The sequence below is a fragment of the Pezoporus wallicus genome, unplaced genomic scaffold (assembly GCF_028554395.1).
Source record: "Pezoporus wallicus isolate ANWC-B61680 ecotype Strahan unplaced genomic scaffold, APGP_CSIRO_Pwel_v1 contig_6899, whole genome shotgun sequence".
NCBI classification, from domain to species: Eukaryota; Metazoa; Chordata; class Aves; order Psittaciformes; family Psittacidae; genus Pezoporus; species Pezoporus wallicus.
Window position 1 is genome coordinate 3,372,233 of NW_026638613.1, and position 14,924 is coordinate 3,387,156.

The 14,924-nt window shown below is 41.1% G+C and overlaps 1 protein-coding gene across 1 annotated transcript in view; it reads right to left on the minus strand.

Moving 5' to 3' along the window:
• Window positions 1-14,924, minus strand: part of LOC130600356 (multiple epidermal growth factor-like domains protein 6) — a 204,263-nt gene that overhangs the window by 32,373 nt on the left and 156,966 nt on the right. The window contains exons 14-22 of the mRNA XM_057411612.1: window positions 14,243-14,374; window positions 12,065-12,193; window positions 11,603-11,731; window positions 10,635-10,769; window positions 9,517-9,651; window positions 8,917-9,042; window positions 7,885-8,016; window positions 6,868-6,996; window positions 5,148-5,279 (exon numbers count right to left, since the gene is read on the minus strand). Coding sequence (XP_057267595.1) covers window positions 5,148-5,279; window positions 6,868-6,996; window positions 7,885-8,016; window positions 8,917-9,042; window positions 9,517-9,651; window positions 10,635-10,769; window positions 11,603-11,731; window positions 12,065-12,193; window positions 14,243-14,374 — 1,179 coding nt within the window. The remainder of the gene's footprint in view (window positions 1-5,147; window positions 5,280-6,867; window positions 6,997-7,884; window positions 8,017-8,916; window positions 9,043-9,516; window positions 9,652-10,634; window positions 10,770-11,602; window positions 11,732-12,064; window positions 12,194-14,242; window positions 14,375-14,924) is intronic.

A 14,924-nucleotide genomic window follows, 5' to 3' on the forward strand; every position in this document is an offset into this window, starting at 1 on the left:
AAAGAAAACAACACTTGAGAATGAAAATAATTTCTTCCGGGATTATAGGAAAACCAATTAAGAACAGGACCAGTTGTGTAATTCATGTTAGACATTTTGGACAGGCTGAAATGTATATATATATACTTGGCTAAACACAGTATTACATGGCCTCTACTCATGTCTGAGGGTTTTGTGAACTCCTTTCTAAATGAGTTACAGAGATTATTGCCAGGTCTCTCTTAAAAATGTATGATTTTAGCATTTACATCAACAAAGTGAATTTCAGGCAATCTGGAAAGAATTACAGAGAACAGAGAACAACGAGGGTCCTCAAAGACAGCTCTTTATCTGGAATAAATGGATGGGTTTGGTGTTGCCTATTTGGTGCTATAGGTGAGCAGTGATCGGAGCCAGCATGAATGCAGTTGCTCCTGCAGCTTAGGGACCCTATACTAACTGATGCCAGCCCCTGGGTCTCTTATAGGAGATACAGGCTGGGATGGGAGACAGGACAGCAAAGTACCTTGAGTACCTCTTTGCTTTCAATCATCTGTGTCAGAAAACGGGCTGTTTTTTAAATGTGGAGTTGTTTGAATATATTTTTTGCACTTACAGGTGAAGTTCAGTGCCAGGATGGAACCAGTGTAAAACCCCATTTGCATCACCTCCTATTCCCAGAGCTGCAGGTCACCAGGCAGCATGCTCTACACTAGTTTAATGAGTAAATAGATAGGAGTGCACTTGTGCCTTAAAAGCTTCATCCTGCTCAGTGTTTACATTTCACTTGAAATTTCAGACAGAACCCAGAGAATCTGCACAAGGAAAATAGTATTCCAGTGCAGAAATAGGGGTGGGGCTCTCAGCTGAGATTTCTACAAACCTACACTGTTAAACCTTGAGGTGAGACTTTCAAGGTAATGGCAGAGGAGCAGTACACTTAACAGATGATTTTGCAGTCCACATTACAGAAAATCTGCCTCCTGCTTGAGCAGGCATGGGCTGCTGCAGTGTGTACTGAGATACATCCACCCCACTGGAGAACCTGAGCTGCCTGCAAAGCCACGAAGAGCCCAACCTGCAGCAAGAGGCTAGAGATGCCCCAGGAAGAAAGGAACTCTCCAGACACAGTAAAGATCTTGCCTCAAAGGCAGCATAAAATGTTTCGGGAAGAATTATGGCTTTCATAATCTTGCACACACACATATATGTATGTACATATATGTATATACACGCACAACTAAAGTGGGATAAAAAGCAGACTCAATAAAACAGGAAACCCACAGACAGACTACTAGAGGTTGCCAGATGTTTTGTCAGTGACAATGGCTTCCCTGCTTACCTTGCCAGAGAAGATTACAACCAGTTCTTTGGCTACCTTCTGTCTGCAGGGATGCTATTTTGAGAGAGGTCAAGAATGAAAGAGAAGTGGAGCTAGCACCTTTTTCTCTGGGAGCTGGTCTTTCCAACTAACTCTCCTTCCACTCCCTCTGTGCCAACAACAACAGGAGCTGTAAGATCAACTTTCCAAGATTCTTGTCTTTGGTCACTGCTGCTCCAGATTGTTTTGACATTCCTGTATGACGCCAACAGTTAATTCTGCCTACGCTACTGAGACCCTGGTAGTTATGTATGTGCTACTGTAAGACTGTTAAACTAATAAATAGAATATTTATTTTATTTAACAACTTAATACTACTACTACTACTACTACTACCTAAATATGCAACTTATTGCCACAAGATGAAGTAGATACCAAAAGTCTGCATGGAATCAAAAAGGAAATAGGCACATTAATTAGAAAAACACCCCAAGTTGTATTAAATATAGAGATACTGCTTCTGTCTCAAGAAGCTCCTGAGTGGCAAACTGATGAAACCTGGTGTCCTAGGTTTAGCTGTGAGAGGTTTTTTTCTCCTTCCTAGTAGGTGGTGCAGTGCTGTGTTTTGGCTTCAGTCTGAAAACAATGCTGACAACACATTGATGTTTTAGTTGTTGCTAAGTAATACTTATGCCAATCAAGGAGTTTTCAGTCTCATGCTTTGCCAGGGAGGAGGGGAAGCCAGGAGGAAGCAGAGACAGGACACCTGACCCAAACCAGCCAAATGGGTATTCCATACCACAGCACGTCATGCCTAGTATATAAACTGGGGGGGAGTTACCCAGAAGGGCAGATTGCTGCTCAGACCAGGCTGGGTATCAGTCAGCAGGTGGTGAGCAATTGTATTGTGCATCACTTGTGTTTATTGCTGTTTTTTCCTTTCCCCTTTTAATTTAAATCCTCTCCCCTTGTTATTTCCCTTAGTAGTAGTAGTAGTAGCAGTAGTACTTTTTATATTATACTTTAGTTACTGGGCTGTTCTTAACCCATGGGATCTACATTCCTTCAATTTTCCTCCCCATCCCGCCTGAAGAAGGAGAGGGAAAGGGGGAGTGAGTGAGTGGCTGCATGGATCTGAGTTACCAGCTGGCCTTAAACCACAACAGTTCTTTGTGGTACCCAACGTGGGGCAGGAAGGGTTGAGATAACGACAGATCTGACCAGAGTGCATCTAATCACAATAAGCATTCATTGCTTTGTATTGTCACTTGTCATAATATTGATTTATTTTCTCTCGGAGTTGTTGCACTTAGTCTCACAGTTTCTTTATATCACACCTTACATGCAGCCATGATTTGCTGTTTTAGTGTTTATCGGCTTTTTTGGGGCCTGGGCTTAGGTTCTCGTTTTGCTGTACTTTATGATAATTGCTTATGATACGATAGAATTATTGATCATTAAACTGATCTGGTATGTGTTCTCAGCATTGCCATTGCCTATGTAATTTGGGAGCATGCAATGGGAATTATTAATAGTTACACTTGGTTTCTTCCTCCCTTGGAGGGCCAACCTATGGAGGAGACATCATCTCGCATCTTCCCCTTCCCCACCAGGCTATTTACAATGGCATTTATGAATTTCAAAGACTGTGAATATCCTTTGAACACCCTTGAAACCAGCCTGCTTCTTTTGCTGGGAACCATCATTTTGTTGAGTATGGTTCAGGTCTTGTCTAAGGTTAAACAACTGTCTAAGAATACCACCAAGAGATTTTCCCTGAGGCTAGACAGTCATGAGTGGCAGGGTGTGTGGGACAGTATGGGCAAATATCTAGGCCAGTGCACCCCTCCAGTGTTTTGGAACTTCAACCCTGAACAAGAGCAAAATCCATAAAAACTAGTGAACACTTAAAAAAGGCATGCTGTCATCCTGGCAATACCAGGGAGATACAAATAACTGCAATGTGCTGGGACTTGGCCTATGCCTACAGAGTTCTGCTGAACAATACCCAGTACCCTCAGGTGGAAAAGAATGTCTCTGGATCTAACGGCAAAGCAACAGATACCATGGCTACTCCATCCCTAACAATGAGCACAGCAGCTATCCCAACCCCAGCAACAAGCACAGCAACTACTCCAACTCTAACAACAGACATTGCAACCCCTTCAACTGCATTGAAAGATACTGCAGTCACTCTAACCCCAGCTGAACCAAAAGACCAATCTGTGCTGCTATCAGTTGCCCCTATATGCAAGAGGAAATTGAAACAAAAAGCAACTCGTGTAGTGAAGCAAGATGAAGATTTCATGCCAGAACTACAGGGGGCAACACCAGAAAGAGAGGAATCAGTACAAGAAACAGAGGAAGAGGCAGAACAAGAAGTAATTTCTCAATCTCTGTCCTTTACTGAGCTGTGGAATATATGAAAAGATTTCAGCCATCTTCCAGGGGAGCACATCATCACCTGGGTGCTCTGATGCTGGGACAACGGGGCCAACAGTCACAAAGTAGAGGGTAAGGAAGCCAAGAAGCTAGGATCACTTGCTAGTGAAGGGGGAATTGACAAAGTGACTGCAAAAGAAAAAAGAGTCCTCAGCCTCTCGAAGCAGCTCTTGTCATCTGTGAAAGAAAGGTATCCCTACAAGGAAGATGTTATACGTTGCCCAGGCAAGTAGACCACGACAGAGAAAGGCCTCCACTACCTGAGGGAATTAACCATTCTAGAGATGATCTATCATAAGTCAGATGATACACCCATAGATCCAGATGAAGTCAAATGTACATGACCCGTGTGATGGAAATTTACATGGAGCCATCATTATATGGCAACTCATTGGCAGCAAGTTGGGTGGATGCAGCACCACCAACAGTGGATTAAGTGAATTGTTTGAAGACAATCCTGCCCCTCCATCATTTCAGCTGTGGAAAAACTCCTCTCCAGGAGTTCAAGCAATTGAGAGACAATATACCCAGCTCCCCACGTGTACAGACCCACATCTTGGCTATCAACAGTAAGTGCCCTATTGTTCGAGAGGGAAGATAAAGGAGGTACAACAACAGTGAATGCGGATCCTCCAAAGAAAGTTACTGTTCCAGACTCTGGTGGGCAGTTTTCCAGATGGAATGAAAGAGTTGATTTTACTCTGACTCTTATGAAAAGGAATTCTAATCCAATCCATTTGTATAAGAAGTAAGTGAAGAAACTTAAGATCACTATTAGAAGGGACCTGCCTACAGCCAGGTGGAAGAGAGGGACAATCAGATTTACTGGACTGTGTGGATCAGATGCCCCGGCACATCAGTCCCACAGAAGTATAAGGCTCTAGCAGATACTGGTGCACAGCGTACCCTGATGCCATCAAGATATCATTAGGTAGAACCTTAAACCATGATACCTGTGAAACATATCAGAAACTAATTATATTATAGATATCTGTATGTTTTTATCCTCTTAAGGCATCTGCTATTGGCCTCTGCTAGAGATAGATTAGTGGAGATCATGGGCCTCTGGTAAGACCATTGTGTATTTACAAAGAAATAGTGCAGACCTAAAACCAGATAAATAAAACCAATATGGAAACTTTAATAGCACAAGCCAAATAGACAACACTCCTATCACTCACATGAGGTCTTAACATTAAAAATAGATGTTGAGTCCAAAACGAGTCTGAAAATAACTTTCCTGGAAGCAAAATTAGGGAAACTATCAAACCCAAATGAAACCTGAGAGCCCTGTGATGTGCTGGGCAGACCGGAGGCAGCACAGCCTGGAGGGAATTATCAGGAAAAACACAATTTCTGCTGCTTGGTTTTGAAAATTCCTTGTGTTGACAAAGTGGCAACTTACTCCATTCACAGTGTTTCCCAGTGAATCCTGGCTCACAGAAGCAGGAGCCAGTGACTGGATCACAGCTACCATCGCTGTTATTGCAGACACACGTGTTTTCACAGCGCTGTCCCCAACGGCCACTATTGCAGGCTGTAATGTAAAAAGATATTTACATTAAGAAGCAACTTTAAGTTTGCCTAATGGATTATTTTACATCTAAATAAGACCAGAAAAATGCAAAATGACCCCTTAAGACACAGGAGTTCTGGACTAGGCTCTCCACTGCGGCACGGGGCACAAATTGATAGAAATAAATACATTTTTGCCAATTTACTTCAGCAGATATTATACCATCCACAAAAAAATAATCATTCACAGCCAATCCATATCAATCATTCCACAGTCACAAGTGTATAATTTCATGGAAATAAAACATCAGCTATTGACTCACTTCGCAAAAATCTGCATAATCAGAATAGCAAATGGGTAAAACTAGAGAGATTTGCAAGCATCCTCCATATTTTCCTCAAAAATACTGTGAAATGCAACAAGGATACAGACAGAGAAATTTCACAATCTTTATTAAAGCAACTTCCTGCTTTCATTCTAAAAATCACCTAACACTGACACGATTATGACAATGTACCGTAGCATCTCCTTCCATTCTTGCAAGGATAAAGATGAAAGTTCCAATTAAGGCAACAGTAACCTGGTTCTGGAGTTGGGCATCCATTTCAAGCCCGGTCTGCAATAGTTGGTAGCACTGCCTTACCGAGACATCTTTGCAAAACAACTTTTCTCATATCTTATCCTGAATAGAAATAAAAGCTTTTCTTTGCCAGGTCTCTTAATTCTTTACACAGCCTAGGGAGTCATGAAAGCTATCCAAATGACTCTACATGTTACCAACTGATTTGATTTTTAAAATATGTATATTGGTGGAAAATGCAGATTTTCCCAGAGTGTTCTTCAATACTGAGCCTGAGAAGCCAAGTCCAAAGCTTATTTCTATCAACACTAGCAATTAATTTACATGATTTTATGTGTTTAAGACCAAGTTTAGAAAGAGGTTTGCATTCTGTTGGCTTCTTGCAAGAGCGATCATAATAAATCAAGCAGAAAAGATATGAAAGAGGAAAAGAAAAGAATCAAACAAGATCACTTAACATTTATATGGTGCTATCTAAAAAGGGCAAATCTGCACTTTTACATGGCCATAAATATGGAGAGTGATGCTAAAGTCAACAGAAGGATGCTCTGTTCTTCCAGGGAATAGGATTTCTCCCAGCATTTATATTCACAAGTTCAGAAGTGACCTTAAGACACACAACTGTACGTGCCACTCACTTGTTGAATAAATCTCTAAACAAAATGAAAAATTGAGAATTAAACTTGAAACTAATCTGTGCTGAAAATGAAAACCAAAACTGTCAGTCAAAATGCTGTCAGGACAGATGGTATTAGGCAAAGGGATCCATAGCGTTAAAATAAGAAGTTATATCAATACTTTGTGCTTCATCAGCCATCTATTTCAATACTTTGAACCTAGATAATTAAGGATTATAACCACCCAGGCTGTGCAAACCCATAGACACACAATTTCAGAAGCAATAAGATTAGCAAAAGTATATTAAAAAACTGTAATAGACTAAGAACAAACAGAGCTGGTTTTTACATTTTAAGTTCAGTTCCTGGGAGATACCATGTACCCTGTAGGGTAAATACGCAGTTGACTTACGGTGTTTGCAGTCATGGCCAGTCCAGCCAGGGGAACATGTGCACTCTCCGGTGACATGGTGACATTGAGCACTACCACTACAGCTGCATAACAGCAGGCAATTTGGTCCATAATAACCATCGGGGCAGGCTGAAAACAGATGCACCTAGGTAGTAACTCAGACAGACTGATCTTTTCAAACAAGACAGCAACAGCTTGCCCCTAAAACATGCATAAGCTGAACCTAGAAATCACAGTGGAAAAATTAAACATCTGTAATTTGTATGCTAGGCGTTTGGGGCCAAGTTCTGCAAAGTGGGAATAGCTTGAGTTGCTTTTGGTTACTTCTCCGGCACATCAGGATCAATCAGAGGAGCAAACCTTCATCAAAAGTGAATTTGTGACTAACAAGAAGAGATGCCACCACAGAGGTCTTGCATGAAGCAGTGCTATCCCTGAGAGCCTGTCTATGCCAGCACGACAACCATACTCAAAGTAGCCTTTAATACCCAGAGACTAGACAAGGAGCCATACCACAGTAGCACAGACCACTTGTGTGAGCATATTCCTATGGTCTCTGGTCAATCTGCAGAGAGAGCACTGATACTATTCCACCATCCTTAGTGCTATTTAATCCTGAAGTATATATACCAAGGAGTGTTGCTGCAAATATAACCCAAGAATGATGCGGTATGGGCCAACTGGTCAGCACCTCTTGCCAAGCAACCAGGATTGCAATACAAGTATTGTGCCTATTAAACATTGTCTTTCTAAAGACATATTGTCATAAATTAGGTCTAATGATAACATCAATTTGAGATGCAGTTTAGCTGGTCATCTGCATTCATCTGTATTCTCCTGTATTCTCCTTCTGGTAAATAATGTCAAATTCAACCCAGAGAATTCCTGAAGCCAAAAGGTAGTTTATCTTGGCTCAGTGTATCTGACGTAACAAGCATCTCACAAAAGAGCAAGAATGTAGAAATCAAACCATAACTTGACTGCCTTTTCATGGGGATGGCCAATGTGAGGACTTACATGTGGAACAGGATGCCCCACTGTAGCCTGGAGGACAATCGCAGGCTCCAGTCTCTGTGTTGCATTGTCCCCCGTTGGCACAGGGCTCACAGGAGTACTGGCAGTCTGGTCCCCACTGACCAGCTGGGCAATCTGGATGAGAAAAATCACATGACATGTTCCCAGTTCCATTTTCTGTTTCAAGGAAGTTATACATTTGTGCCATTACCTTGAAGAATTTAAAAATATTAGTAAAATTAAGCTGGATAAAGGATGGTTGTATCTTCTCTACAGACCTACAGTGCTGTCACAGTAAACCTGAGTCAACACGCCTCTGTAATGCAGCAGATGAGAACACATCTAAAAAAAGACCCAAAGTCTCTGTTTCAACTTCTGTAGTGGTGTGCCTGTGAGGCAAACCCAGGTCGCCATATAACTCCACCTCCTTCATCAGGTTCCTGCAGTGGTGATCCACAACCTGGGTCCAGACAGGGTAGATGCTCCTCAGGTGTGCAACAGCCAGAGGTCCTGCAAGCGGTAGAGGGGGAATCCATGGCGCCTTAGTAGTTTAGTATCCCTGAGACTTTTTTAATCCATTTACTTAGTTACACACAGTAATGCTGTCCTTTTTAATTCCTTCTTCTGTTAACTTGCTGTTTTCCACAATAGCTGTCTTTGGCCAAGGCCCTTCAGCGCCTCCTGAGGAACACTGGGTGCATATGGCAGCACAGTCCCAAGTTCTGCTCTGGGACTCAGAGGTGCTGCAATACCTCAATATCTCTGCCCAACATGCATGAACACAGCCTAACATATAAATCACTATTATTAACTGGAGCAGAAAGGTGGCTCAGGGTAACTGAAGCATGTTCCCTCCTTTGCAAGCAACCCCCCGTGGTCGATGTCATGTGATCTGTACCAAGACTTACCCTTTACCCATTCTGCAAATGAAGCGTATTGCATTGCAGCAGTTTTGGTGGGAAACAGAGTCATTCCAATTCTTCTCACGTCTTCCAAAGAAAGACTTTCACTACCCTAGTCCAGCATCTAACACACCTTGCTCACATGTAGCACCAGTCTTCCCAGCTGGGCAAATACACTGTCCTGTCTTCGGATTGCATGGCGCTTCTCCACAGATGCACCTCTGCTTGCAGCTCACACCAAAACTCCCAGGCTGACAGGCTGGTCAAAAGAAACCCAAACACAGTTAGTATAAGGAAGCATTTCCAAGATTAGGTTGCTGCACAACCAGCAGCAATTTCAAACTGAACTGTGCTGGTACAAAGTGATCAATGTTAGCATCAGTGTCTCATCAGCTGGTGGTCTGTAGTTAACTGCAGCAGAGCTCTAGAAAGTCTGCCCCTGAAACTTTAAAAGGAACCACAGTTACCTGGACAAATGTTTGTTTTAGCAACTGGCCTCAGCCTTGAGCCTCAACCTTTGCAAGCAGGGAGACACAGTAGTTGCCAGGCTCCAAATATTAGTTTGGCTTCAGTGGGGAACTGCCAACCCGTACCAAAACCAAATGAACCCTTTTATTTGCAACTTCTGAACATAAGTTTCCTGAGTAAGCTTTCCCATCTGAAAAGTAAGTTTCTTGAGTAAGCTTTCCCATCTCAAGAGTACCTCCCAGGAAAACATGTGATGAGTACCTACATAAATGGCATTTTTCTCCATGAAACCCAGGTGGACATGGATGCTGGCAGACTCCTGTCTCATGATCACACAAAACATCAGTAGGACAGTTACACCTCAGTTTGCAACCAGCCCCATAAAATCCAGGCATGCACTCTGGAAAATGCAAGTAGACACACAACATATATAAGAAAAAGGAAAATTTAAAAGAACTGATGTCAGAAAATAATTTAGCAGAAACTTGCAGAAAATATAATATACATTTTAGAGGTGCTGATAAGGAAGCATAAATACTTATTAAACACTTGTGTGGACATTTCAAAGAGGTTACAGCTTAAATACAACCCATAAACAGAATGGCAGTGTACTTAAGGATATATTTAATTATAGCCATTACAGAATTACTCTTCTTATCTGTCTGTACCTTCTGCTGCTCTCTGCCTTGGTGCAAAGCCAGTGCTGGGAGAAGGATGGTCTCCCCCAGAACTATGCACATCACCAAGAATGCTAAAGATGCTAAATATCATCACTGTTATTCTCCACCAACCTCCTTCCAACAACTAGTGTCGTAAATCTGACACATTCCTGCCTGCCCAGAGAGGAATCTGAAGGAAGAATCTTTATTGTGTTACTCCATTACTGTCTGGAGAGGGCTACTGAGACATGCAAACATGAATGTGGAATACAATTCTCTTTCAACTACCCCATAAACTACAAAGAGTAAGTTGAATTCAAAGACCCACAAACCTGAACTAGCATTACTGAAACCGTTTACAAATAACCCTGCTGCCATAAAAGAGTTTTTGCCACTTATTTACTGTCTGTGCAGAAAAAGGAAAGAACAGAAGTGATAACTTCCAGAGTCTTCATTATTTAGGGCTGTATTAGAATTTGGTTTCTAGATTTCTGTTGTCATTTGCTCAGGCTAAAACTCCTGTGTTCTTAAGCTGTATTTCTTTGATGTCCCTGTAAGCCCTGTGATAGCCAGCACTCATGGGTGTTTGATGTATGAAAAACCACAGACAAAATAATTAGCAGAATACGAGTATCAGTATCAGCAGCAACCGAACAAAGCAAATGAGAAATAATGCTGTGACAAAGGAATAAGCAGACACAGGCAATCTGGCTTTCTATTATACCTTTCTGACATTTTTTGCCATGATAACCAGGCTTGCAGGTGCAAGCCCCATTCCTTGCGTTGCATTCCAGCGTGTACTCTTTCACGCACTGACACTCCTCTGAGCAGCCAGCTCCAAAGGCCCACCTGGGACAGGCTGCAGCCAGATAAAAAGGAATCATTAGCTCTGTAATTATGCATGAGTTATTTGAAATTGCATACTGCTGCAGAATGCAACTGCTGCAAAAAAGCAAAACGTTCATTTTACTTTCAGCAAATACGTCCACATTCCTATGATGGTGCCCATTAATGTGTGGGTGTGTAAAATATGGTTTACATGATGCCTATATTAAGTAATTAATTTCATTTCAAGCAATATGTGGTGAATGCAAGAAATAGAAATGTTTCAAAGAAAACTTAGTTAAGTTTCTGAATGAAAAAAAATATTTGGATACAATCCAAGACAAAATCTTCTCTTAAAAAAAAACAAACCCAACCAACCAAACAAAAAAACAACCAAATCACACAACTAACCTTGCATAGATTTAGGAACAAAAGCTGTAAGCCATATTTTAATATTTTTGTTTTGATTCTTTGCATCCCCATTTGACATTTCATCCTCATCCTGCCCCAGTCAGCCCTACTCCTCAGCTCCTACTTTGACATTATTGGCAGCCCCTAACTCCAGCTGGACTTTAGCCTCACTAACAACCCTGACATTAACCTGGCCAATCCAAACCAACCCTACCTATAGTCCTCACCTTTGCATATCAGTAAATCTCAGTCCTTATGGCCAAATTTAATTGCTAGAGGAAAAGATTAATGAAATTTCTGGGGCTTCCTGGCATGCATCCAGAGTCACATCCTCTTGCTATTCCCAGTTCATCACAGAACCCAAAGCCCCACTCATTTTGTATGTGATGTGGAATCTTTTAGACACCGTTATGTTGTGCATATGTTAAACAGATCCAAAAAATTACAGAAACTTACTAAGATGGCAGAAGCGCCCATAAAGCCCTGGGTCACATAGGCAGGCTCCATAGAGTCTGTGGCAATAGCCGTTGTTGGCGCAGTTGCATGGTTTATTACAGTTCTTCCCAAAGAAGCCTTTCGGGCAACCTTTTAAGTGCATAAACACAGCAAGGCATCAGCTGTTAAGTGTTAAAACATAAACACCAAATCAGCTCTCTTTTAGTTGGCACTACAGAAAAGACCAGGTTGCCTTTTTGCTGACCTGGGGCTTGTGAGCCCATCCTTACAAAGCACGTGCTTTTTCTCTGTCTTGCTTATTATTTAAACAAAAGTCACCGCAAAACAAGCTGCAGGGTTACGTCTCACACAATGGAGACTATTCTCATTAGCGCCACTAAGGTTTACTACACACAATTACATCTAGATAGAAACAAAGGGAAAGAAATGGTGAGGTTTCAGGCAAGACAAGGGGAGCCATACCATCTTCACAGAGCTTGCCGTGCACACCAGGTGGGCAGCGGCACTGCCCTGTGACGGGGTCACATGAGCCTCCGTTCTGGCACTTGCAAATGCTGGCACAGCCTCTGCCATATGTCCCTGGGGAGCAAGCTGTGGAGAAATCAGGGAAAATGAATGGGCCATGAAATCTCGTCCCTTTATAAAAATAACACTCCAGTCATCAAAACTGAGCAATGAGAGTTCTTTTAGTCAAGCGGCTCTAATCAAAGTTATATTCTTTCTATATAAGGTAACACACGTGTCTGATATTTACTATTTAATTTTAAAAGGACACCTGAATTAAGCTGACTTACGTGAAGTACTGCATGATGTATTCAAATTCTCCACTGCGTATGCTTCCCTCCCCACAATACACAAGGCTCAAAAAACATTGCTTGTTAAGTACAAAACTTTTTTTTTTTCCCCAAATACTATTATAAAAATAACATTATGTTTTTCTAACATAGCCTCTGAAATTCCCCAGATGATCATGGCAGAAACGGATCCACAACAAGATTCCTTCCTATCATCGCTCCAGTGCAAAACAAGTTGTGAAATGAAGCCTTGATCCACCAAGCTCATTACCTGAGTAAATACAGTTGCTGGAGTTATCTGACTTAACTGACATTTTATCAATGTACATTAAAAAACTTTACATTTCACATCAATTTCCATTCAGCTTCTTTGGTGCGTTATTACCAAAATTTAGTTTCAGTTTTCTCAACTGCTTGTCTCGCCCTGAACCCATTAACTATGCTGTATGCTAAGAAAAAAATAGAAAAGAGTGAAAGCAATCACATATGACTAAATCATAGATTATCTATGGTATTTATCATTGTCAATGGCTATGTCACTGGGTTGCAGGTTTTGCTCAGTAATGCCTTAAATGCATCCCATTAAAGTTCTTTAAATTATGGAGGTGATTTCCACCAGATTACATGCATGCATATCTACTGTAAATATAAAGCAGAAATGTTATTATTATTTATGAAGTGGACTAAAGAATATGTATCCTCTCTTGAAGTTTTTATGACCTGTTCTGAACCACTAGAGCACCATGAATAGATGTAAGAATAATCTAACTGGTCTAGTCTTAGGTAGACTAGAAATTACCATTTTAATTCTCTTCATATCTATTCTCTTAGCTGTCCCCAGTGTTTACAAACCAAACCCAGGATCAGCCACCCAAACTAATTTTGGGCAGACTGTTGGTTTCAATAATTTGCCTTTTTTTGTATATTTCTGTCCTTGTGATGATGCCCCCTAAACAATCTTGATTACGTTAACCTGAACATTGATGTCTACCGATGCTGAATAATAATTCTTCACTGACTGCCTCATCAGTGACAGAACAGACTTTCTGAGTATGATGGGCCATCGTGCCACACACGATAAAACAGAGGGACCTATCTCAAACACACAGGAGACCTACCATGTAGTCTCAGACAAGCAACAGACAAGTTTTGCCAAACTACAGATGAAGAACAGTGCATGGTACATCAAGAAATCACCACTCTGTGGTTCTAGTTGGTTCTGACACAGACTTCTGACCCAGAAGGATTCTCTGCCAGGAAGCAGGAATAAGGAGAGTAAAAAGCTGTTACAAAGGACACTGTTTGACTTGGTAGGAGAATTCTGAAATATAAAATTTCCAATATTAAAAATTAAACATCACAAGAAAATGATGCTAATAATAAAAAGAATGATAAGGGGAAAAAAAAAAGTCAATGTCTGGGGATGTTACAATGGAAAAAAAAAAAAACCAAGCTTAGTACACATGTCCATCCAGACTGTCACACCACCTGCCGGGACAGATTTCTGAAAGTCAGTAAGGCAAATTGTGGAATGAGGCATTGCAGGCAAAATTCAGCAGTTTTTAGCAGCAGAGTGAATAGGAATGAACACCAGACAAATACTGTACAATACTGCACTGGCAGGCAGGGACCCCGCTGTCTGAGGGCTTGTAGTATATATTGTAGCATCCCTTACTTTCTGTTTAATGTACCTCATTACAATAAAGTTTGATCTGCCTGTGAGACAGCTGTGCTCCTTAGAAAGCTTTACAGATTAAAAGTACAACAAGTTATTCCTATTTCCTACCTATCTGCAGCATCACACCACTAGGACAAAGTCCACACCTTTGAAACCCACTGTACTCACTTTCATTACAGATAATGCCAGTCCACCCAGGTGAGCAAACACAGCCACTGTGTTCACTGTTACATCTGCCTCCGTTCAGACAATCCTCACAGCTCAAGCTACAGTCATTGCCGAACGCGTTATCAAGGCAAACTGGAATGAAAAAATACAGAAAGCTTAGTGAGCATACAGACAAAATACTTCCACAAGCTTTCACCTCTCATCCCAGACATATAAGTGTAAAAAGGAACCTACGCAACGTTGACAGTCTGAGAAAAAAGTATTCATGTTGCTAGCATTAATGCTGGTAATGTTGCAAATACCACTGATTCATTTCATGTCCCAAATAGTGATTCCTAAACTTCCCTCTCCAAATTTTATAGTCAAAATAAAAGGAAAGCTGAGACTTAGCTGGAATTTATTCCTTTAAATGCTGCAATTTATTCCTTTAAATGCTGTAATTCCTATCAAAGAGCACTTAAAACTACTTTTTAAAAGCAAATATCTTGCCTTCAGAAAAAGTGAATTTGCACCTAATAAAAGCTTGATAATATTGTATACAATTAGAATTATTTTGTGGGAGAGAATCTCTTTTTCTCCATACTAGGCTATGCTTTTTGTTCTATTGCAGTAGGTGGACGTGGTGCTATTTAAGCTTAGCTCAGTGATATTTTAACAGCAGAGGCTGAGTGTTATTCTAGGA